Here is a 24,156-nt window from a genome sequence, read left to right as displayed (position 1 = left end):
AACTGCACTTATGCAAGGCCCCAGGAAAGCTCTTCCTCATGAAAACCCTGATCAAAAACTGTTTGAGGCCAGATGAATATTCTTGGACGTACTGGTGCTATTTTTTACGCTGTTCTTTAGACTGGTGCTTTAGACTGGCTAAACCCACTTTTTGCTTCTACTTCACAGAAGAGGCCTTGTTTTTTGAACAGAAACTAGGGGTAACTTACACCTCCTAATTAACCCACTAGAGACTAATCTACCAGCCCCCAAAAAACCCAACACCTTACACTGTATTTAGGCATTAAACAAGTCAAAGGAAAAGTGAAGGAAAACATCTGCTCCACAGCTGTTTTTTTCAAGTATGCAACTTCTGTTGTCATCAGGATGCAGAGCAAGACCAAAATACAGATTAGATCAGCTCTTAAATGTTGTTACACCAGGCACAGCTTTGCCAGTACCTGTTCTCAGGTGAAGGTTATAATTAAGCACAGTTGCAGTCAGGTTCTAAAGGCACTGATGGTTTTAATTAATTACATGAACAAGCCACGGTTACATCAACTCAACAATTACATCAGCTATTTAATTAATAGTACAATTCTTATCAGAGGGCAAAGAAATTTCTCCTCTGAGTTACTCATCACTTTCTGTATCACTGTCTTCTGAGGACTCAAACCACTCCTCAGATCCTGCAGGAGGGTAGCTCAGTTTTCCAGAACCTGCAAGTGATTAACAAGGTGTAACATTTACAAACCAGGAAAAAATGAGCTCCAGAACAAATACATGGTACTATTCAATGACCCAACCCAGCAAGCCCCAAATGCTTTTGACTGCAAACTAGACCAGAAGACTCAGAACCACTTCTGTGTGCCCTTAGTCTGTGCTAAGCTGACAGAAAAGTGCCCTGCTGCCTCTAGTTTGCTCTAGAGGTCCCCTCAGCTCTTCTCAAAGAATCTGAGCAACCTGCTGGAATAAATGAGTATTTCAGATAAAGCCAATGCAAAGAGAGAATGCTGATCCTGTTATGTGTTATAAACACAGACTCAATCCTTACCAACTGTAAAAGGCCTTTCATCTTCAGACTCCTCCCAGCGTTCAAAATCTAAGGACACGTGAACATTCTGCTGACAAAAACAGAGTTTGAAATACCTGCTCTGATACACAGCAAACGTGTTCAGAACATTCAATAACTCTCAAATTAATTTTCACTTCACCTTGTTCTTCAGTAATTTGCACCATGTCCCTTTTTTCTCTTTTACCAGAAAAATCACAGCCTCTGTATCCTTAATCACACATGTGGATTTCTCTGCAATTAGTGACTGATAGAACTCCAGGTCAGCCACATAAAGTTTGCCTTCTGAATAAGCACTGCAATATACAGTAAGTTTAAAAACATTAAATTCAAACAAAGACATTTTGCTGATTATACTGATGTTTCTTAAACCTACCTGAAAGTCACCTTTTCTCTAGAGAACTCACATTTACTGTCAGTTGCCCTCAGTATTTGTACCTTCAGTGTCACACTCACATCATCTTGAAACCACTTGATTGGGGGATGACAGCTGAAAGAAAGTTCATTTAATAGGTATCTTCCAAAGCAGAAAACCACTGAGGTTTAGCCAAGCTGTCTCACACAGAGCCAGAATTTGCCCATGAAGTCACAACACGGCCAAGGAGCCTGGGCCATGCAGACATGACACCAGCAGGGCCAGCAAAGCAGCTGATGGGACAGCTGTCGAGCTTCCTACACCAGCACCATATTCCAAATCTCTGGAGGAGCACATCTACAAGTTCCATGGGGAGACACTCCACTGATTCTGTTACCCACAGGAATCCCACCTGCTGCCTCATCTCAGGATGCCACCACAGTCTGCCCTCAAAGTGCCAAAGGAAAAGCTAACAGCAAAACCAACCTCCGACAGACAAAAGGAACTTGTCAGCTGACCACAGACACAGAACAATCCTGTCGGGCAGTTCACATAAAAGCAAGATGGGAATGAATTGCTATTTTCTTACCCCTTCTGCTGATGCACAGTAGAGTCTTCTGCTTCTTTGGTTTGAACTACATCATCTAAAAAGAAGACATCCAGAAACATCTTTTATACTTCCCTATACTACAGAAACCAGGTTATTCCCAGAATTCCCCTATATCATCACAAAAATAACTTGCTAGCCACCAAATTACCATCTTTATCCTTTATATTGTGTACTTCCTATCCTGAAAGATTTCATAAAGTTAATAATTCAATAAAAAACTTTAATTAGCAAAAATACTGTAGTTGGTGTTAAAAGATTTTAAAAAGCCTAACCAAACATGCTGTTTTCCAGGTCAGGTAAAGGTTTTCTGCAGTTTCAAAACATAATTTTAGGACTTAGTGGGGAGTTTCAGGAATGAAATTATTAATAGTGGTGTCAACACCACAGCTCGAAACATGGCATTAGTGTGACTATTAAGAGGGAAAAAAATCTTCTACAATAAGCACCCCAGCCTTTTTATCTGCTAGAACTTCTTTACCTTCCACTTATGTGTCAGCTGCTAGCAGGTAATCCTGTCCCCCTGCTATGCCTAAGCATTTCTAAGCCTCTACTGACAGAAAAGTAAACACATCCTTGAAATCAGATGAAAAAGAAATGGGCAAGAGGGGTAATCACCATTTTCTGCCATCCTCAGTCTTGGGAAAAAAATTACCCTCTCTGAGAACAACTTTATTTCAACAGATTTCAACTCCCTTCAGTCCTGTGGCATTGGACAGCAGAGCTCTTGCCCCCTCTACAGCACAGATGTCCTGCTCACATGTTCCACTCACAGCCAAAGAATTCCAAGCTTCTCAAGGACAGAGCATTCCCCAGACAGCCACAGAGTTACAGTAGCAAGAGTCACTCTCAGCATCTCCTGACTGCTCACTGGAAGGCAGCTCTGGCTGCAAACATCAGCCACACGGTGCTGCTCTGTGTACCCAGAGCAGCCTGCAGCTGCCAGGATGACTGCTAGGTTGGTACCAAGCACCTAACTTGAATTCACATTTGATTTTGGGGAAGGATTGAAGGCTTACTGCTTGGAGGAGTCACAGGACTGTTAGAGCTTTCAGCAGAATTTTCCTGTATTGATGGATCCTGTAGACTGGACACTTCCTCTAGATCAGCTGTGTCCTCTTTTGCGCTTCTGAACGGAAGACAAAGCAGTTTTAAAAGAAAACCCCACAAATGGCAGTCAGCTTCACCTTACTTTGCCTCCCCCTACTTTTAATCTGTACCTTAGTAACAAAGACTGTATTGAAGCTCCCAATTTTTCAACAGTAGTCTCAGGCTTAGCAGGTCTGTAAAAAAAATGATCCAAGCAGTTGCATTACACACATTTCAGCACACAGCATCACAATGAAGTGATCTGGTCCCTAGCATTACATGCTTTGGCAATGACATGGAGGTTCCCAACCTTCCTTTCCCAGGAGAAAAGAATAAATGCAAACAGGCTATGCCTGAGATACCAGACGTTTAATGGCTGGTAAGCATCCAAACCAGCTCCTGAGCATCATAAATTGTGACAGAATCTGAATTCAGACTCCATATTAACTACGGAGTTAGTAAGTCAGGATTACAGACTTAGGCAAGTTAGTAACTTGCCTGTCTGCATCAAATTCTAGGTTAACATTTTCTAGAATTAGGATTTTCTTTTCCTTGGTGTTATAGGGCTAAAGAGTAGTTAATGGGAAGTAAACACACATTACAAATATAACTGTTTCTACATTTAATTAAATCACTGTAATATTATTCATATTCAGTTAAATAAAATTTTTCTCTTTATATGCTGAAAAAAACCTGCTAACACTTACAAATGCTCCAAGCTCTCTGCATGATCCAAAACTGGTATCTGTGTGCACAGCTTCTGAATTTCTCCTACATGCTCAGGATTGTCGGTTCCCAAACCCGTCGACAAAATCTCAGACCGAATGTTGTACTCATTGATCCACATCTTCATCGTGGGAAGACTGGTAACCCCAACCTTGAATTACACAACATAATAAAGGGAAAGCACAGCTCTTCAATGGTCTCTCTCCAACTCAAAGCTGCTCTTTTAGTCAAACCTCAAACGTAGCCCTGTTGATTTATGCCTGCAAGCAATTTGGTTTTCCTGATTTTCAAATAGGAACCTCCCCATGATCAGTAGTTTTCCAAGTATCCATCATCATTTACATTGTGATAATGGCTCAAGTAACTGTTTGCACTAACAGAACCAGGATGGCAATTAAGTAAACAGTGCCAGCCCTAATATACCTCATGCAAAAAATAACTGTGAGTCCCACACATCCCAAGAACAGCTAAGGGGGTGGGAGGCACAATAAAAAACCCCAAAGCCTAGAAACTGATGAAAGGTTTGAGCAACACGATATGGGAACAGAAGCTACTGAAAAGAATTACTTGCAGACCATTTTCTCTTTCCAATCCATTCTTCACTTCACTCACTCCACAAAATCAAGGAGTCTGCTGGATGCTAACGGATGTCAAACTATAAAACAAGAAAACTCCAAGAACAAGAGCAGCCATTTTCCTGTTTTGATCAAGAAAATGAAGGAGTAAAGTTTCAAAGTTTTTTAATGTGCAGAAAAATTTAGACTAACACCAACAGCAAACTAGTGTAAGGGCTGTAAGAGCAGAATTAAGAATTTACAAACAAAATAAATGAAGTTTATTTCATGAGCTGTTGGATATCAGCAAACCATCTTGGAGGATTCCAAGTTTCATTCTTCCAGTGGAATGTGACAAACTGCACAGCTGATTTCACAAGGCAAACTACTGGACACTAGTACCTCCCAAACACACATTTATTACTAACTTTGTGGAATAGTCTTGGACCATGTGCAGACATACAAAGACTTCCCAGTACTGCAGTTCTATACCTACCATTGGGTCAACCCAAACTGTCTTTCCCAAGGTATGCACCACTTTTGCATGATGAAGTTTTCCTTTAATTTTGTGATTAATGTGATCAGTCACCTAGGAAAAATAAGTTATCACTGCACTTGAGATGTATGGACACCAACACAGCTTTAGAGTCACTTTAACTGCAATGAAACAACACCTTCAGAGCTTAACAATGAGAAGGGTATGCAACAGATACAATTTTGAGTAAACCAGTGCAACACTTTAACTAAACTCAAAGTTAGAACACTACTAGCCTTCAAGCATAATGAAAGATCACTCAAATACAGGTCAATTCAGAGAGGCTGCACTTCCCCTGCTCCTCCCCCAGAATCCAAAGTAGTGAGAACCTATTCTAAAAGAAAGACATTTAAATCAGAGAAAAAAATCCCATTATTTTCCCTGTATTATTTCATAGAAAAACGAAAGAAAATTGACCTTCTTAGAACCTGCCCCAATTGCAGGTATTTAGTGTCAATACTAGTAAGCAATGCAATCTGGTACCCAAGTTTACAGTTTGTAACTGTTTTCTTATACACAACAGAAAGAGAAGGTAAAGACCATAAAGGAAATACCATGCAAAAGCTGCTTATTACCTTTGGATTCCATTCAGCTTCATTATCTATGGGTTTTACTCTACAAACTATAATTTCCACAGCCTGAGGTGGCAGGCTCTGAAACTTCACAGGTAAGTGAAGCAGCTGATCACTATTCACTTGACTTGTCCTGCCTTCATCTATGTATTCAACTGTGACCTTATAGACATTTTCTTCATCTTTTGCTGGAGTCTCTACCACCTGAACCCTTCATATAGCAGGAAAAGAAACAGAGAATTATTATTCATGTAACCAGGTGTGCAGGATATTTTTTAAAACTGCTCTCATTTTAAAACTGGTATTTCCCCAGCCCACTCTGTAACCAAGTGCATGTGTGTGGGGAATCATCTTGTTTGCCATTCATGAGCTCAGAGTAGGCAAGAGCTTTTTAAAAGCATTATTTGCATAACAGTGGGGTTTTTTTGCTGCTTTTGAGGGCTTTTTTCTTTACCCAACAGTCAAGATTTTAAAAATCTTTGTATCAATACATGCACATGAATCAAGTAAAAAGCCAACAAAATTTTACCTGTGGCAAACGGCACCCTCACGTAACCCACAGAACACTGACTCCTCCACAGTGTTAACAGAAATCCTGTGTCCTGGTACCTTGAAGTAATCATTCATTTCTTTAGCAAGAACTGTGTATTGGTCCTTTTGTTTCTTGACTATTCGACCAAAGTAGTTTGTTGCATGTACAATGAAGAGAGGCAGGATCTGAAGGGATCAAATACATCAGCAGAAGGGAGGGGTGGGTGACTTCTCAAACCATTTAAATTTAAGTCTATAATTTATATATAGATCACATGACTCTTTCCAGCCCCAAAAGGTGACAGATGTTGTACACACATATTTCAGAAACCAGTGAGTTGTTGTTCTCAATCCTAACTGCCCATAGTTCAGGCAGCAGTGGACAGCAATGTATGGAACAGGAGCTGATGGGTGTCAGGTGATGACATTCCACCTCAGTGAACACCAGTGAGTTCTGCCAATTACCTGCCAGGCTATTAATGACTCACCCATCCTGCACCACTGCAGCTCTACTCTTAATGTTCCCCAGCCATACAGACAGAACTGCTTTTTTTGCACCAAAAGGACTTAAATAGAAGACTACAAACACACAGCTGTGCACACCAATGAGTAAAATGCTGCTTTGACAGCACCTCAAATAAAGCCCAAGTCTCAAAGGGACCTGGAGACACAAACTCTTACTAGGAAATAAAGAATCACTGTAGCACAGTCAACCTTATAGCCGTGAAGGTTTCATGGATGTGGAACTACTGAAAAAGAAGTCTAACTAAAACAGCACTCTATAGCAAAAATCTTCCAAAGCACTGGTATTTTTGAAGGCAATAACTCACACGTTCTACCTACAAGAAAGGAGCTCCCCACTTCTTGGGCATACTATAAACAAAAATACATTCTTTAATCCCAAGGCCAGAAAATGCTCAGTTTTCAGCAAGTTTGCACGAACTTGCAAGTTAAAAAAAAATCTTCAACTTCTTCACTCCCACAGATTACTCTGTGCTTCCTCTACAAGAAATTTCTATAAACCTCCATCTTTGTTAATTTTAATATATAGTCTCAAATTATAAAAGGAACAAATAGACAGAACACAAGTCCTCTTTCCACAAAACGTCAGTCTTTAAAGCAGAAAAACCCCGAGATAAACTCAAGATTACCTACAAAACACAACACAAAGAACACGTGGCACACTGATTTATGCAAGGGAGAGCACGTTAATCCTACTGCAGTAAGGTTAATGGAATAAAAAAAAATAAAGGAACATGCTAAGTAGCTGTTTAAGAGCTGTCCTCTTGGTAACCAAGCCCAAGGAAAACTTTCACTTACTGTCACACGTTCAGGTGTTTCTATCATTTCAGCTGCACTATTCTGGGCCATGTCTACTGATAAATTAATTTGATGACGATCTGGACACTCCGTTCTGTTCCTACATTAAAAAAAAACCCACAACAAGTTTACAAGTGAAAGCAAAGATCTTTTATCTAAACTACTGTTACGTGACTTCCAACAGGCAAAGGGAAAAAAAAATATTACGACCAAAACCTGTTTCAGATAAAAGCATCCAACAGGAAAATTCATCAAGGAATCAGCAGCAATCATCATTCAAGGCACAAAAACCTGACATTTCCTTACCTGCAAAGCCCAAATGTTTTAAGAGCAGCACACAGAGGCCTTGAAAATGTCTCATCTTCCTCAGATTCCTGCACCCTGGCAGTCAAATCATAGAGTTCTTCTGGAATTTCAACTTCTGCATGCTCTAAATAGTGGAGAATCCCAGGTGCATGACAGGAACTGTTCTCTGTCAGCAGAATGACTGACTTGGCCTTCAGATCTTCCTCATCTACAGCAGAATCCTAGAAGTAATGAGAAATATTTTGAGAAAACATTTATGTATCCACCAGTAATAACCCAGTGTAGCATTACCCAGTCTAGGTTCACCCAAACCTTTATGCCAGGGCTGAAGTTGTCACTCATGCTTTGCAGGCGCTGCCCAAAGACTGCTGGAGATGGGAAACTGAAATGGATCACCCAAGTTGCATCTGTGATTCCCAAGGACTGCAGGCAGTCATCTGCTAAAACTAAGCACATGTTTCACACAGATCTGTAACTGTAATAACTCAAACACGGGAAGTATCACATCACACATACCACAGCTGATTTCCTTCTCCCAACTGGAAGATGAAGATGGATTTCCCCCCAATACATTCCTCTAAGTTTTTATTTCTCCAGTCAATAAATCTCATCAGCATATGGCAGACACAGCATTTCATGCCAAGCTCACAGAATTCTCCACTTCCTGTCAGCACCACAGAATACAGAGAACTGAGCACCACTCAGTAATTCACAGGAGTAAGACAGGAGACCGCTGAAATACTGCAGGAATTCCCACAGCTCTGTGCAAAGGCAAGTGCACCTTCTTGTTTTTATATAACATATAGAACAAATTGAATTTGAAAATGGATAAAGGTCTTTGTTACTGCAAAAAAATTGAAAAACAACCCTAATGGAACTTATAGAAAATTATTACAATAAATCTGTCGCTTGGAAATTATTTCAGACTTTGTATCTCCTCTGTAACAGAGGAAATTGTGAAATTATGGAAAATCTTTGAAAACATTGGTAGTTCTTCTAACTAAGCAGGGAAAATAGTAACAGGAGAAAAGGAAAAAAACCCAAAAAGGAAAGGGCTGTAGCATTAAGAAGTAAACAGAGAACTGTAAAGAACTGACAGGGATCTGCCCCTGTGGAAGTGGTAAGGTAACATAGTGTAAGTGCTTGGTGCAGATCTTAGCTCTGCATTAAGATACAATCCCAACCAGACAGAGAATCCTCACCTAACACAGCAGGAGTGCCAGAACTGTGCATTTTTCTCCACCTTTCCAAGACACACTTAGCATTACACTTGCTCTCTTTATGCTTTTTCAAGGAAACTATTGAGTTGCTCTTCAGCGCCTGCATGGCAAAGTGAAAAGTTACACATTCCTGCAATGCTGCAGTACTTGCTCCAATCAAGTCTAAGAGGCAGCATTTCTTACTAGAATTTAGCACATCTTACTGCAGAGATACAACAAAAGAGCTAATGAAATTTAGGTTTCTTATATGAAAAAAAGAAGTATTAATGGAGACAAGGTTCATTAATTTCCTGTATAAAAAGAAAACTACAAGCTCATGTCTCAGGTTTTAATACATTAGACAGACATTTAAGAAAATAAAAACGCCAAGCTTTTCCCCTTGTTAATGTGTCCTCTCTGACTCCATGATCTAACAACATGCAGATTCATGTGTCAGTCTCTCAGAACAAGCACTCTTCATCACACGAGCCCTTGAAATATTTTCAGAGGCCATGTAAAATATTTGAAGTTGGTGTCCAAAGAATTGTTGTCCAACAAGAATTACTATGAACATATTCAATCCTATTTTAACATCAACAAGCACTTTTTTAAAGTGGTGGCAAGGTTGGTTTTGATATGCTTGAACCCTCAAATATGAAAGGGAAATGTGTTAAAAAGTTACAACCCCAAACCAGATTTGCTTCCATTAATAATCATCAAAGAATAAACATTCCAGATGCGCTAATATTTACATCAGAAATTAATCCTTTAAGTATCACATGATCTATGCCAGTTATTTACTGGCAGTCAGTCTGGGGTTATTTTCAGCAGGAAAGATTAACTTCCAAGTTCACATTCCTCCTTTACTTTCAGAAGCCAAGATATTTTAGTTTGTTGTGACTTAAAAAAAACAAAAAACCCTGTTTATCTAAGTTTAAACACTTTCTTACCTTATGAATCATCTCTACTTCAGTTGCTGAGTCAGTAAAGACCAGCACTTTCTGATGATTCCTCTGGGTGAAGTCCAGGATTTTGAGTAACTCAGCAGTTCTGTTGCTGTTCATGCAGGGTTGCACGACCTAAAAGCAAATATGAAACAGAGAGCTGGAAATTCATGTAACCCATACATATTTTACTATATAATTCTTCCTAATCCTAACCTTGATGTGTCCACACATTTACACTTTCAGTTCTGCTCAATTATTAAGGCTTCTCACAAAAACTTGTGGCTTTTCAGTTTCCTTACATGCTCAGAGTACCTACTTTAGGAGATTTCCCAACACTTAAATTCCACAAACGACTCCATGCTGAGATAGTGTAATTCAAATCAAACTTAAACCATTTTGTGTTATTCCTCAGAGCTATACTACATTGACTGGAAATTAAGTGTAAAGATACCTGAAAATATGTAATAGGCCATCTAGAAATGTGAGGTCCAAAGTCTGGTACTGTGTGAAAGCAGCAAACCAAATGCTTTACTTGATTTGCCTTGGCAGTGCTTACCATGTAGTCACAGCTAACAACTGCAAGAACACTCTGGTCAAGAACTGTATTGTTTGCAAATACATCCCATCAAATTTAGACTCATTTGCACTAACCATGAGATAGTCAAGAGACTGTCTTCATCTCAATCCTACAGAAGAAAGTTAGAGACCTCCAGCTCCTTCAGTGACTCACTTGCACATGATTTCTAACTTCAGCTCACACTGGGAGGCAGCAGTGCAGCACCACCTGCTTCCAGCAAACCAGCAGCAGCCACATATCCAAGCAGTGACAGTTTCCAAAGTTTTACCTGTTGCACATTTCCAAAGATGGCAGCTTCTTCAATAACAGTTATCACAATGTGAGGATCATGCATGAACTCCTTTATCAAGGGTGTGATATGTTTATTCCACTGAGTTCCCACAGCAATGATCTGATGTGGTAGATTCCCCTGTGCCTGAGCAGTGGCTTTCTTGTAACAATCCAGTATAGTAAACACCTAGGAAGAAAAGATGTTTTTTTCTCTCCTCTCATCATATTCCAGCAAGCTCATGACAACTCAGAAAAATACTGAGTTGAGAACAATGTTTTTTCCAGCCACAAAGCCCCTACCACAGCAAACTACAAGTTTCACCCCTCAAAAGAACAGTTTGGTATGTACACTTTTATCCTATTCTTTGCATGACTTCTGAAGCAAAAGAAAGCAAGAGGACAGCATATACATGTGCATGCAGGATTCTGTCCAGAGAAGATGGAAATCTCAGGCAACAGACCTCTTCAAATCTGCAATATAAAAAGCCTAAACAAAGCAGATCTGAGAGGGCAGAGGCATTCAGCAAAACCTAGGTGATAACTAGAAAACAAGCCCAACCTGCCAACACAGTAATCTGCAAACACAAAAACAAAACGTAAGGAAGGAAAAAAAGAGGCCATTCATCATAAACCCACTTCCAGTGTTTTTTCCTCAGCATGTGCCACCGTTTCAGACACATGCACAACTGGAGCAGCATTTTACCAAGTGAGTGTGGAAGCAATTTACCTGCTCACAAGTGTCAGAGAACAGCACATCGACCTCATCAAGAACAAGATGGCGAAGCCTACACAAGAGACCAGTGTTATGTTCCAGCAGCCTCAGGAGGTTGTGTGGTGTAGTCACTACTACTTCACCTACAAGATGGAAGCAAAGACTGTTACCATTAACTTACTACTTGGAAGAGAATTACTGTGACAGCAAAGGACATGGTAGTAGCTCTCTTAAAAAGGGTCACACTTGTATTTCAGATTCATCAACTCGAAGCTGGGGAGTTTGTATTTTTCTGCTCCTGCAAGTTTTCCAAGACATGAGTGGGTGAGGTTCTGGTATTTTAAAATCCAGTGAAATATCTGAAGGTTAGCAAGCTTACAAAGCAGGATGTCATCTCATTTTCCAGTAAGGTACTGGAAGCAGAGGTAATAACTTCAGAAGCAAATAGCCAGAAGGGAAATATTTATAAATATTTATGAAGAGCAATTTCAGGAAAGTTGAGTTTCAACAGTGGAAAAAAGCACACATTGTAGCTTAGGAATTTACTCAGACCTGTGTGCACGTGTATCTATCTACACATAGAAATAAAACCACACCAATCTTCACTGCTGCAAATAACCAACAGCTCTGCTGCTTAAAGGTCTGAATTCACCCACCAGGCTCAAACATGAACAATGGATGAAAAAATACCAACTGCTGAAATGGAGTTTTACACAACTCCTCATAGTTTTATCCACAGTCCTTACTCCCTTGGCACAACAAAAGCCACTTTTGAAAATGCAGGTAGCAAACAAAGGCATCAAACCAGAACACACCTAAATGTTTAAAGTACATACATCTAAGCAAGGCAAGTCTCCCAACAGCTTTTTTATCACTTCTATGCTGCTTCTCTATGGAGCAGCCCCTGCATGCTACTGAGTTAGATGCACAAAGTACTGAGCATTTATTCTAACAGCAAATTGTAAACCACCATTTAAACAAATAAACCAAGAACCTGAGAAGCAGAAATTGTTCTTTCACATGCTCCTGCAATCAAGGCAGCCCACACTGCCCTGAGGCACAACTAAGATGACAAAGTAGTCTTACAACCTCGGATTTCCATCTGGCTGGCAGCTTCCTTGTTCTGCCCAAGGATTATCAGCATTGGATGAAGGTGTCTGCAGCCTTTCCTGTATGTTTTCAGCAGGTCAAAAACAAGTTGTGCCTTCTTCCATCCAGGACATAAAATCAATGCTAGTGGCTACATACATACACAGGTACAAAAATTGACAACATGTGTTAGACAGAAGTACAGAACCTTAAGAATCCTGTCTTACTAAGGTTGTACTGGGCCATTTTCAGAGGTCCCTTACAACCTCAGTAATTCTATGATCTAACCGAAGCTAGAAAATGCAATGTGGTATTTGAAACAGTTAATACCCAATTTAGTTTAATTAAGTACATACTGCTCATGCAGAAACAAAGCTCCATTGTATCTCTTAAGTGCCAGGGCATAAACCACTTGTTAGGGATTGCTTTAAACTAAGTTTGGGATTCGCCCCATTCAGAGTCCATCCAAGTCCTCTAAGCAGAGGCCTTGGAGAAACTGGCAGGCATCATGAAGATATACTGAGATAACATTAATGTATACATTCCAAACATTCAGAGCAGTAACAGGTTCTCTGGTCCCATATATACATACCCCACTCATGTTGGGCAAGACTTCATAGTCACCTTCCTGCAAAAGGGTAAGAACTGGTGGAATATATAATAAGGGATCATTTCCCTGATGGGAGATGGCAACGACATCACATCCCCCAGCTACAGGTGGCCAACAGTAGGACTGGGTGAAGGTAGGGCCTGAAAACTTATTCCAAGCAAGTTCCTACAGAAACAGAAATAAGAGTTTTCCATTAAATCCGCATACTTGAACACCAACAAAACAAGACAAAGCATAACAATGAGTGATTTAAAAGCTTGTGACCCACTATATAACAAATGTCCTTAACAGGAAATATGAAAAACCACCTTCTGGGCTCAGCTGTTAAATTACTGTATTCAAATTCAAATCCACTTGTAGCAGTGGCTAATACACCAGAAAAAAAGTGTAAAATTCTTATAGCACTTCTCCAAAGCTTCATTTACTCAATTACATGAACAACCTTGTACACATTCCTCAAACAAACTGAGGTATTACTGTAATATTTACTGTGGTAATTTCAGGTATGGAACTTGTCTTAAAATGATAATCAATGTAGTATCATCACCTCTACCTTTTTCAGACCATCAAAAAGTGGTGCTGTTTCCAAAAGTGATGATGGTTCAATTTTCTTGCTCAGGAACACGAAGTTTTTTTCTTTCCCAACATTTTGTAAACCCTGAAAACATGAGACAAATAGATGATAATGGCAATACGTAACAAAAGGGGTTTAGCTTACACAAAACTCAAAAGCACTCACTGTATTTTAAAAAATGGCATTTTGATGTAAATGCATCAAATTCTAAATTCACTTTAAATATGATTCATACACAGAGTTACACATTACAAGTTACAGGTTACACAGACCTTTATTGTTACAACCCTTTATTGCTGTTCCTGAAGAAAGATTTTCAAAGATGGTCTTAACTGTCTTAAACCCCTGAAGAGATGCAGTGGATACTCTGTGAACAGCTGGCAGTGAGTCCCACAAGGAGCAGCAGGACTGCAGTCACAATGCAGCTGGCAATTTCTGTCCATCTCTCCTTCTCTCTCCCCTGCTCCAGTGCAGGTCCTCCACAGACTGCAGCCCCTCAGAAACACCTGCATGGAGCTCCTTCTACTCCTCTGACCCTGGCATTGCCTGTTTCTCACTTTTTTTTTATTCCCTTCCCTGTGTTTTTGCCCTTTCTTAAACTCAGAGAGGCATCCCCAACTTGGCTGGCTCAGCTCTGCAGAGGCCAATGCAGGAGCAGTCAGTCCCTGACCTCCTTCCACAAAGACCCAATGCTACCAAAATCAAAATGTTTGCACCAGAGAAGTTAAATTGAAATTAACGTTTGAAATACCTGTTGGTCATCTTCAACTGTGTGTGCCTGAAGGAAATTAGAATTTAAGAACTGTGGAAGCCTGAGAAACAGAGATATTAAATCCAACATAAATGCAAAACTACGTCATTTATAAATACCACCAGTATTTCCCAAGTGTTATGAAGCAATTAAGTATTTCTAACATATCTATCTATGCCAATGAGAAAAACCCTCAATACAAAAGGAGAAATAAAAATCCACCACCTGAAAAGCAAAATTTACTGAAAATACTATTTCAGAATATTTTTCAAAGTTAGCTGGTAAGTTCCCTGACATTAGAAGAAAAATAGACTGGACTGCAGAAAAAAAGGCTTTTTAATGTTCCAAAACATAAAATAACTCATCTTTGTATCAGTTAGAAACTGAAAGAAGAAATACTCCTGAGGTTTACTACATATGCATCAACTGACCTGCAGCACAGTGAAATCATTGCACAAATTGACCCAGTCATATTTCATTAAATCTGAAAACTTTACCAATCACACTAGAAATAAAATAAAGCAAATTAACACACTTACTGTGCAGAAAAACACTTGCCCACCACACCCCTGTGGTCAAGTTACTGTTTAGAAATAACTGGTATTTTTCCTGGGTAACTATCAGCAGCTTTGAAGTCCCTCCTTCCCAGAAGCATGTGCATGTGGCTTCCCTTTCCCTCTGCCCTTCAGAGGCCCAAGAACAGAACTGCAAACACACTACAGCTCCCAACTGTCTGATGACAGAATCATTCTGAATATTTAACATACTGCACCACACCTCTCTGTCTGAACTGCTTTATCTTCCTTGGGAGGCAAACCTGGCACCATGCTGACCACCTGGAAAGAAAACACATTTTAAGCACTAAAGTACTGTTCAAAAGCAGTATTTAAAACGCGAAGTGGAAAGTAGTTTTCTTACCCAGCTGTGGGATTCTCCGAGTATTCTGCAGCATTTTTTTATAAATGCAAAGTTTCTTTGACTAAGGCAATGATTTTGATAAAACAAGCTTCAGAAAACTGTCTGAGAATAACAAGCTGGGTGACTACAGCACTTCTAATCTGGCCTATGTATGTTTTTGTAAGCTTGTATTTCACAATTTAATATAAAATGTAATACTTACAGGCACAGAATTGTCATTTAGACCTGTATGAGACCTTTGGGATGGCTTTTCAAGAACAGAATTACGACCAGCAAGACCTAAAAAGGTAAATGAAATGAAGCTACCAATTTCTGATTATCTGAACACATAAAAAGCCAGAGATGGACACCATGTGTCCCAGTCACTGGGATCCACCCCCAGACAGGACATTCCCATTCCACATATCCAACTAAACATACAAAGTGCTGCATGTAGGACTGTCTTCCCCACTCGTGGGTCCCACCTGGCCCAAGATGTGGTGACACCTCCTCCCCAAAGGGCAGTTTTGGCCTGGCAAGAAACGTAGGACCAACAAACTCCACTGGAACACACTCAGCATTGAAGGACACTTCATCATCAGAAACATCTGAAGAACTCCCTGCTGTCCCTTCATCCTCCTTGTAACGAGCAAAGTGCTTTGCAACCAGATCATCATTAACACAGATCTATAAAAAAACCCAAACAAGATCTTTTTTGACCAGTGTCAACAAGCAATAAGCTACACCAGCACACTTGCTTAAAATTTATGTGAAGCTTTGAACAAAAGCAGTGCTTTTATAAATGATAAAAAACCCAAACAAAATCCAACCAAAAAGAATATCAGACATAAGAAATACCAGTGAATGCTTTTTGTATTAATGCTTTCTGTATTCAAGTATTAATTCTAAAAAAAGAAAAGTTCTATCTTCGTGCATGTTCTTTCAACAGCTGTTAATTAGTGAGTTCCATGTTTCTGGCCAAAATTCTGTACTGAATTAACTGCTTCTAGGAGCCCTACACATCTAAAAGAACCCTCTAATCCAGTGAAGCCTCTTTATTTCTTTTGGATTCAGCATACACCAAAACCTGACAGAAAAAAAAATAAGCAGTATTAGACCTAAAACTTCTTCTATCTACTATACAGCTGCTTATGTGTGGCAGTAGCTTTCACACAAGAAATTTCACACAAGTTACACACTTTGGCAAGTGGAACTAGACTGGATGGTTTTTCCAGCTCCTTAAGGACTCATCTGCATGCAAGAGTGTGAAATTTTAGTTATTTTTACAGTATTATGCAGCTGCCTTACTGAAACATCTTCAAATATGATACCACAAGACGTACACCAAATAATGCATATAGTTATCCACTTAAATACTGCCTGGACTTCACTTGCTTGTCAGTAATGAAAAAGAAAAAAAGGTTCATGCAGAGAAAAATATAAGTTCTGCCTCTTGGAATTTCTCCAGACATTTACAATGAACAGCACTGTAACAAACACCTCTGATAAGTTAATGATTTAGCTTCTACTGTATCTGATTGAAATTACAAAACTTGCGAGTCGTGCTTTCCAGCCTTAAAGTAACAGCAAAGTACATTAATAGAGCTGGAAATATGAAAGTATCTTACCTTTTCATCTCTTATAGTCACAAAAAGAAACACCTCTAACACTTTATCTTCTACTGTCTGTATTGTGGCTTTAACCTCGGTAGCCTCTAAATGTAGTAAGAAACACAAGAAAAACGATTAAACCCTTATCACACTGTCAGCATTCTTCACTTGGACTGAGAGACAAAAACAGGCATCACAATTAAAAATGTGTAACACTTGTTATTTCACCTAAGTGAAACAAAGAATTTAACAATAAAAACTTAAAAGCTCCAAAAAGGAACCTGTCCTTAGTTTTTGGAGGAGGACAGAGCTGAAACAGATGAACAACGCCTTGAGACAAACCACTCTTAGTTCTACACTGAAAGTCTTGATTTTCTCTTGGGCTCTGACAGTTTGGGGCACCAGCATATGCTTTCCAAGTGAGACATTTCCTTTTCTTGAAGGGAGTTGTATTTGCACATCTGTACAGCTTTGTTACACTTTTCATTTGGGCAAACAGCCAATCCAAGTCCTGAAGCACCTCTGCTCATGCTAATGCAGGACAGCAGTGATGCTGATTCAGAGTCTCATGCAGAATACACAGAATGGTTCCAGTGTTCAAAATCAATGTGACACGAATGCTCCCTCAGTAAGCCTAATCCAGCCTAAACACAATCTATTTAACTACCAAAATTCATGCAGCATGGAAGCCCAGAGTACTGAAAATACAGCTCCCAAAATACTTGTGCCTTAGTCACTCCATACTTAGGCAGCTCCTTTCTCACTGTTTTTAACAAACAGCATTAATAACCAGGTATACTTAAGTATGATGAACTTGTACACAAGTACTACATTTCTCCAATAATTTTTTTTTCCCAAAACTAAAGTGCTTTACCTTCAAGAAGCTTTCGAAAATGATGGATAGCAGCAGTATCCCATCTTTTGGCTGGTCTAGGAAAATAAAAACAACCGGTTTTTCCACATTATCAAATGTAAAAATAGTAGTTTAAAAATAAATTACACAAGCACAAAGCTCTAAATCATGCAAATTCTTACAAAGTGCCCAACTAGATAAACCAGCAGAATCTAATTACTCAGCACATTAGTTTGGTAATATTGTTCCAGTTCACCAATATCATGAACTGATCAAAATTAAAAGATGTTTTGTCAAGGTATCGTGGCTTGCACCAAATATAAAATATGAAGAAACCACAGAATCATTTATGTTGGAAAAAACCACATGATCATTGAGTACACCTCCTAACTCAGCACTGCCAAGGCCACCACTCAACGATGTCCCTTAGTGCCACATCTATGCGTCTTTTAAATCCCTCCAGGGATGGCATGGACTCCACCACTTCCCTGGGGAGCTTTGTCCTCTCAGCTGGAATAGAGCTGATTTTCCTCTTAGTCACTGGTACAGTTCTGTGTTCCACATTCACTATTTGAATACTGCAGGTTTCTTCTTGAAATATAATAATCCCTTCTAAAAAATTCTGCACTGAACCCTCACACTTCAGAAATGCATAAACAGAATGTATTTACTAGCTCTCCTTACCCTATTTTGGCAGTGTTTTCACAGTAGTCAATATGCAGTGTCAGTGGCCTTGTGCAGTGCAGCCGACACTTCTTTGCTCTGTCTGGGATCTTTGCAAATGCTCCTGCTAAAACTCGAACGCTGCAAAGCAACGTAGAAATTATCTCATTTTACAGGGCAGAATTTCTTCTCCACAAGTCACTGGCCTCACAAACCACCTCCTGTTACCCTGAATTTGACATCACAGTTCTTCCAGGAGTTTGGATCCCACTGGCTCCCACCCTGAAACCACTGTCTTACTCTGAGAGGTGCCATCAGGACCCGCTGGTGACCAGGACAGAGCTGTTCTATCCATTTAGTATCAATACACATCCCAGTCACTGACATCTTTCTGATCCTTTGCCACTGCAGTTTCAAGTCATCTTGCTACTCATCTTATAAATATCTTTATGGTATTTAACCCATTTTTCCAACAAAGCAACAGTCAACTTAAAACATTATTTATTTTAAAATACTTTAAATAAGTTCTAATTTTGTGGAATACTACCAAAACCAATTAGCAAAGTTTCTTGTGTTCCAAGTTGCATATTTTAATAGACAAACTTTAAGGGCTGGACTAGCTTGCTCCATAACATAAGAACATGTTTTTCAAGATTTTAAAACCACAAGGTTTTACACTCATTTCATCATGAATTCAGAACCTGTGAAAATGTACCTTTTTTTGACACCAAGACAAGACAAACTGCAGCTCCTAGTAAACAAGTTGGTCAACTGCAGTTGGAAAACCCCCACATATTTCTGTTTAGACCTAAAAACCTGCTGTAGCAAGCGAAACCCTGCTTCTATAGATGATTTTTGTGCCTGAACTTCACTGGCCGTAATTTTTTTAGTATATACCAAATTAGTAAAGAAGAAAAGAATATAAAGGTTAAGTTTTAACTGGCAATCACATGTCTCAATCACAACAGACTATTATTTCTATTCTGAATCTTTAAAAAAGCAAAACCTAAAATGGAAAGCATCTTTATCACAAAATAAGGACTGCTTTGCACTCAGGTTCTTTCAAGTGTATCATTTGGTTAGCAGCTTCTTGTGGACACAGTCTACACCTCAATTAAACCAAAGCACTGACGAAATAAATATCAACAGCATCTGTATCTATTAACAAATGTATTATACGTGATGCACTAACAAATCCATCACAGTAACAAAAGCACATACTTCTCTGCTGGAACAGAGCAGTACTTGGCATAATCCACGAGGAAACAGCCGAGCTGGTAACCATCCGCCTGGCACCGCACTGACTCGACCTGAGCCCTGCACCAGCACTTCAGCTCCTCACTGAACACCACGTAAACCTGAGCAAGAGACAAAGAACATGACAGCAGGTTCCCTCAAAGGCTTTTCAAAGGCAAGGACACAATATTTATTACACAGCTTTCCATTTCCTTTGCAAAATGCAAGCCTTATAGCTTACACAGTTAGGAGACTTACAGATGAGAAAACACAACTCACAGAGATGCTGTTATTTGTTTTTCTGTGTAAAATTAAAAAAATAAAACAACAACACATATTTGATACTTCACCCTCAAACAGATTCAAATAATAGATTATTTCTATGTAAAGCAATGATCTTACCTGGCCTTTTTTTATCTCCTCTTGTTTCACTTCCTCTGCATCTTTAGAACTGCTATAAAACTGGTCCATTTCAGCATTCATGTTTTCATACACAGCTTCACCGACTACACCAGGCACACATTCTTTCACAGCAATCCAAAAGCAACTTGGATCCTCAACCTAGGCCAAGGAATAGAGAATAAACACTACTGGCTTTTAAGAGTATCTGAGCAGCAGATGTAAAACTTGATTTATACAGGGCACCTTCAAAATTATGGTGACTGACACTGAGATAGAGAATGTTAACACATGAAACATCTTTCACCTTCACTGCATTAGTTCAAGAAATGGCTTCTCAGTTTCCAAGTCTCTTTAGCACTGCAACAAACACCATGTACGGTCTAGAAAGGAGCAGCATTATCTAGAAAGTTGGTTAAACCAAACAGTGGGCAAAGTGCAAAGGCAAAGCTTTTTACTTCCACATGAAGTCCATCAGGAAGTACATAAAAAAACCCTAAAACATGATAAATCTCACCAAGGGGCTTTTCTTTCTGCTCAGAGTGTCAGCATGACAACCAGTTTCTTTACAACAGGGTGACAGCTTTCTGCTAAGCCTTTGTAAACTGTCACATTCCAGTGTTCCAGCTGATGTGGGTCCCCAGCTGTTGTGCTTTAATCCCAGTAGGCAGCTAAACCCCACACAGCTGCTCCCTGGTCACATCCCTGCAGCAGGAGGACCAGACAATCTGAAGGACAGAGGTCAGAAAACTCACAGGCTGACATCAGAGCAGCTGACTAGGCAAAGCAAGAGCTGCAGGTGCAACCAAAGCAACACAAGGAGTGGATTCACTGCTCCCCACTGGCAGCTGCTCGGCCATTTCCAGAACACAGAGCTTCATCACACACAGGGCTGCTGACCAGAGACATACCTGCAGCTTTTACTGCTCAGCATGACATCATGTAGTAGGGAATATCCCCTCAGTCATCTGTCCTGGCTGTACTCTGCATTTTCTACCATCTCCTGTCAAATTCAGGATTATCTAATATTATACTACACATTATTTAATACTGTGTTGCACATCCTCCATTTTAGATTTTAGCTGCATCCCTACTGCAGGAGAAGAAGGAATTAGAAATGTAAAAATGGTGAGGAAGCTGGTACAATAGCTCAATGACCTCCCAGCTAGGAATGCCAAGGCCTGGAGAACATCAGAGTAGGAAATTCCATCTATTACACCTACTGCTGTTAATCCTCTGTTTTGAGTAGCAGAATTTGTGTGCAGGTAATACAGGTGTTTGGAGAGGCCTGGAGGCACTCTCACGGACATGCTGAGCTCTGTGTTAGGAGAAAGATCAAAGCACAGAGATCATAAAAAGCACAGGGGAGCTCACACGGTTCTTGATGAATCCTGTTGGGATGGGCTGAGCCTGCCAGTGTCCACCCAGGTGTGCCCCCAATCCTCCAGTTAGCCAGGCAACTAAATAAATGTACTCCCTTTATTTCAGCTGTGGTTTTGTGATTTTTCTGGCTGCCTGCCTGTGTTAATTCACGCACCTTCTCACCTATTTTACAATAAAAACAATAAAATAAAACCTAAAATGAACAAAATATATATAACCCAAATATGACTCCACAAGTGCAAAGAAATGCTGGTGAACAGAAATACACAGGCAACACTTTGTAAATGTGACCTCAAGAAAGTCACATGGCAACAGACAGCAATCCTTCAGATTTAAAAAAAAGCAGCATACCTTTAATACCACGACTTCCATGTTTATCTCCTGTGTCTCCCTAATCACTACTGTAAAAGAAAAATATATGATAAACCATTTTGATCACCACCATTTGTTTCAAAGCCTATTTGAAGAACACACACCTAAAGCAAGCCTATAGATTTTTACTGCTCATTTCAGGAGTACTAGTTTAAGCAACTTATTACTTATGATTTACATGTTTCAAAGAGTTCAAACCAGCCTTCTTAATGAGGGACTACGTTAAAGCCTAATTAGGATTTGCCATCCATGCAGCATCTTTTCCATTCAAAGGCCAGCAAAAATAGGCTGATCACAGACAAGGGCTGCTACAACCTACCTACATGATCAAATGAACAGAAAAACCAGAGCAGAATATTTACAACTTTTAAAAAATCCCTCAGCCTCATAGAAAAGACAAATCCCTAACTTGGCAAACAAGTTTAACGTCACAGATTTTTACTAGTATTTCACACTAAATCTGTCTGCAATGGCACATACCAGACCTAGGAGTTACAACAGAATAATGAAACTTCCAGCAAGTAACTGGCATTTCATTTTTGACACAAAACGAAATCACATCGTGGTATCATCACCGCAGGGTCTAGCTTAACTTAGAAGAATTAACTTAAAGTAGACGCTTAATTAAATATCTCAGAAAAGGAAAATCAAGACATTGTCCTTCCATTTCCAAAGCGACTGCTGAACAAGCCAGAGTTCAGCAGCAACAGAGCTACCCTGAGGTGACACACGGCGACACGCTGTAAGTGATCATTCCCAGTTTACCATGAGAATGGAACAGCTGGAACGACTGCAGAAGCTTCACCCAAGAACATTTAACACAAAGAAAGCTCCGGAGTTACACACTCGGTTTCTTACCCTACACCCTTATACTGCACCAAGCGATCAGCAGTCCTGCTTTGAACACTTAAAGCGGAGTTTTCTTTCAGCAGTAACACGTGAGGGGCGTGAGGAACTTCAGCTGAAGTCTCAGGTTAATGAGTGCAACCCCAGTAAATGGCCCATCAACGTGGATGGATGAAGCACGCTCACACACAGGGCCAGCTCTCCCACCCCGCTGCAAGTAACATTCCCGCTTTGTGAAGAACGGGAATCAAACGCTTGCTCAAATCCCACACCCACCATTATACAGTATTCAACCTGTAAAAACGCTGTACGTCACTAAACCCTCGCCCAGCCTGCTGCATTAACACAGACCGAGAGAAGGCAGAAGGAGCCTCTGCGGCGCTCCCGGTGTGTGCAGACACTCCGGCACACACAGCTCGTTATCCAGCCGTGCCCCACCTAGCCCTGCTCACCCGGGGCGCGGAGCGAGGGAAGAGCGGCACAGCACAGCGCCCTGAAAAACCACCTGCTTCACTTTACTCTCTCTCCCCAGTCCCCATTTCCCCCTGTCCTGCCACAGCTCCACGCTGTTTCCCGTAGAAACGAGCCCACTGACCTCGTTCTCCGGCGCTGCCAGGCTCCAAGCTCCACACACCGCCCTCCCGCAGAAGCTTCCAGAAGGCGCTGCCCGCGGACCTTCCAGAAGCCCCCGCGCTGCGGCCCCAGAGCCGCCCCGGGGCGGGCCCGAGCCCAGGACGGCCCGGCCCGGCCCGGCCCCTCAGGAGCGGGCTGGGGCCCATGGCACGGCCAACTGCTCCTGGGTGAAAAAAACACCTCAAACGCTGCAGGAAATCTCACAAAGCGCAGGGAAGTTCATCGTCTTGCTTTCTGTATAACATGGAAACCAAACTCATAGTGAAAGAATAAAAGCCTTTGTTACTGCAAACAACTTGAAATCAAGAACAGTCTACTGGGACTTGAGGGAAATTATTACAATGAATCTTTAGGATTTGGAATTTATTTCAGGTTTAAGGTCTCTGTAGCAGAGGCAATGGTGAAATAGTGGTAGTTCTTTGGAAACACTGGTAGTTCTTAACTAACGCAGGGACAACAACCACAGCAAAAAAGAAAAACCCAAAACAGGTGTAGCACCAAGAAGTAAATGGACAAGTGGAAAGAGTTCATAGGGATCTGCCACTGTGGAAGAGCTGAAATAACTTAGTGTAAATCCTTGGGGTAGTTCCTAGCTCTGCAGGAAGATAAAACCCCAGCCAGACAGAGGGAGAACCCTCACCTAACACAAGTGCCAAAACTGCATTTTTCCACACACCTGGCATCACCCCTGCATGCCTCCCCAACCCACATTCCCATATCCACACTCCTGCTGTGCCCAGGTGCTAAATGATTTATCAAAAATATTTTCTCATAATACTTACTTTCTACCATAAAAGTAAACTGGTAGAATAACCATAAAAGGCAGAACAATACAAGAAATCTTTTGTGTATTTGAATTTGTCACCTCAAGGGATATGGTCCAGTTTAA

General features: G+C 40.4%; 1 protein-coding gene across 8 annotated transcripts; it reads right to left on the bottom strand.

The window, feature by feature from the left end:
* Nucleotides 1-484: 484 nt before the first annotated feature.
* On the bottom strand, nucleotides 485-23,416 carry TDRD12 (tudor domain containing 12). Of its 8 annotated transcripts, none has more exons than XM_064386715.1 (32): nucleotides 23,230-23,416; nucleotides 21,768-21,817; nucleotides 20,037-20,195; nucleotides 19,620-19,756; nucleotides 18,420-18,539; nucleotides 17,757-17,812; nucleotides 16,901-16,986; nucleotides 15,758-15,959; nucleotides 15,496-15,572; nucleotides 15,153-15,211; nucleotides 14,376-14,436; nucleotides 13,604-13,708; nucleotides 13,033-13,215; nucleotides 12,441-12,591; nucleotides 11,367-11,494; nucleotides 10,638-10,826; nucleotides 9,796-9,924; nucleotides 8,849-8,966; nucleotides 7,959-8,092; nucleotides 7,647-7,867; nucleotides 7,341-7,440; nucleotides 6,019-6,206; nucleotides 5,493-5,700; nucleotides 4,879-4,971; nucleotides 3,810-3,979; nucleotides 3,234-3,296; nucleotides 3,033-3,142; nucleotides 1,996-2,050; nucleotides 1,428-1,541; nucleotides 1,194-1,347; nucleotides 1,034-1,100; nucleotides 485-698 (listed from the first exon to the last, which is right to left on the bottom strand). In XM_064386715.1, the coding sequence occupies exons 1-32, from the start codon at nucleotides 23,411-23,413 to the stop codon at nucleotides 613-615; spliced, it is 3,957 nt and encodes a 1,318-aa protein (XP_064242785.1). In that variant the 5' UTR covers nucleotides 23,414-23,416; the 3' UTR covers nucleotides 485-612. The 8 variants fall into 8 exon arrangements, with proteins under 8 accessions (XP_064242785.1, XP_064242786.1, XP_064242793.1 ...); XM_064386716.1 differs by having other exon boundaries at nucleotides 21,768-21,814; XM_064386723.1 differs by having other exon boundaries at nucleotides 20,037-20,221; nucleotides 23,230-23,264.
* Between the last annotated feature and the right edge of the window lie 740 nt (nucleotides 23,417-24,156).

The sequence above is a fragment of the Passer domesticus genome, chromosome 12 (assembly GCF_036417665.1).
Source record: "Passer domesticus isolate bPasDom1 chromosome 12, bPasDom1.hap1, whole genome shotgun sequence".
Lineage (NCBI taxonomy): Eukaryota > Metazoa > Chordata > Aves > Passeriformes > Passeridae > Passer > Passer domesticus.
Note: the sequence above shows the minus strand (reverse complement) of the source record. Positions and strands in the feature narration are given on the sequence as shown.

Bases quoted from the DNA above. Each gene is read 5' to 3' on its own strand.
- TDRD12 (XM_064386715.1), bottom strand. From the start codon at position 23,413: ATGGGCCCCAGCCCGCTCCTGAGGGGCCGGGCCGGGCCGGGCCGTCCT. The intron at 9,925-10,637 runs GTAAAACTTTGG...ATTTGCTTTTAG, and splicing joins TCTTTGGAAATGTGCAACAG to GTCGTGCAACCCTGCATGAA. The intron at 8,967-9,795 runs GTAAGAAAGTGT...TTTGCCATGCAG, and splicing joins AAGTAGAGATGATTCATAAG to GCGCTGAAGAGCAACTCAAT.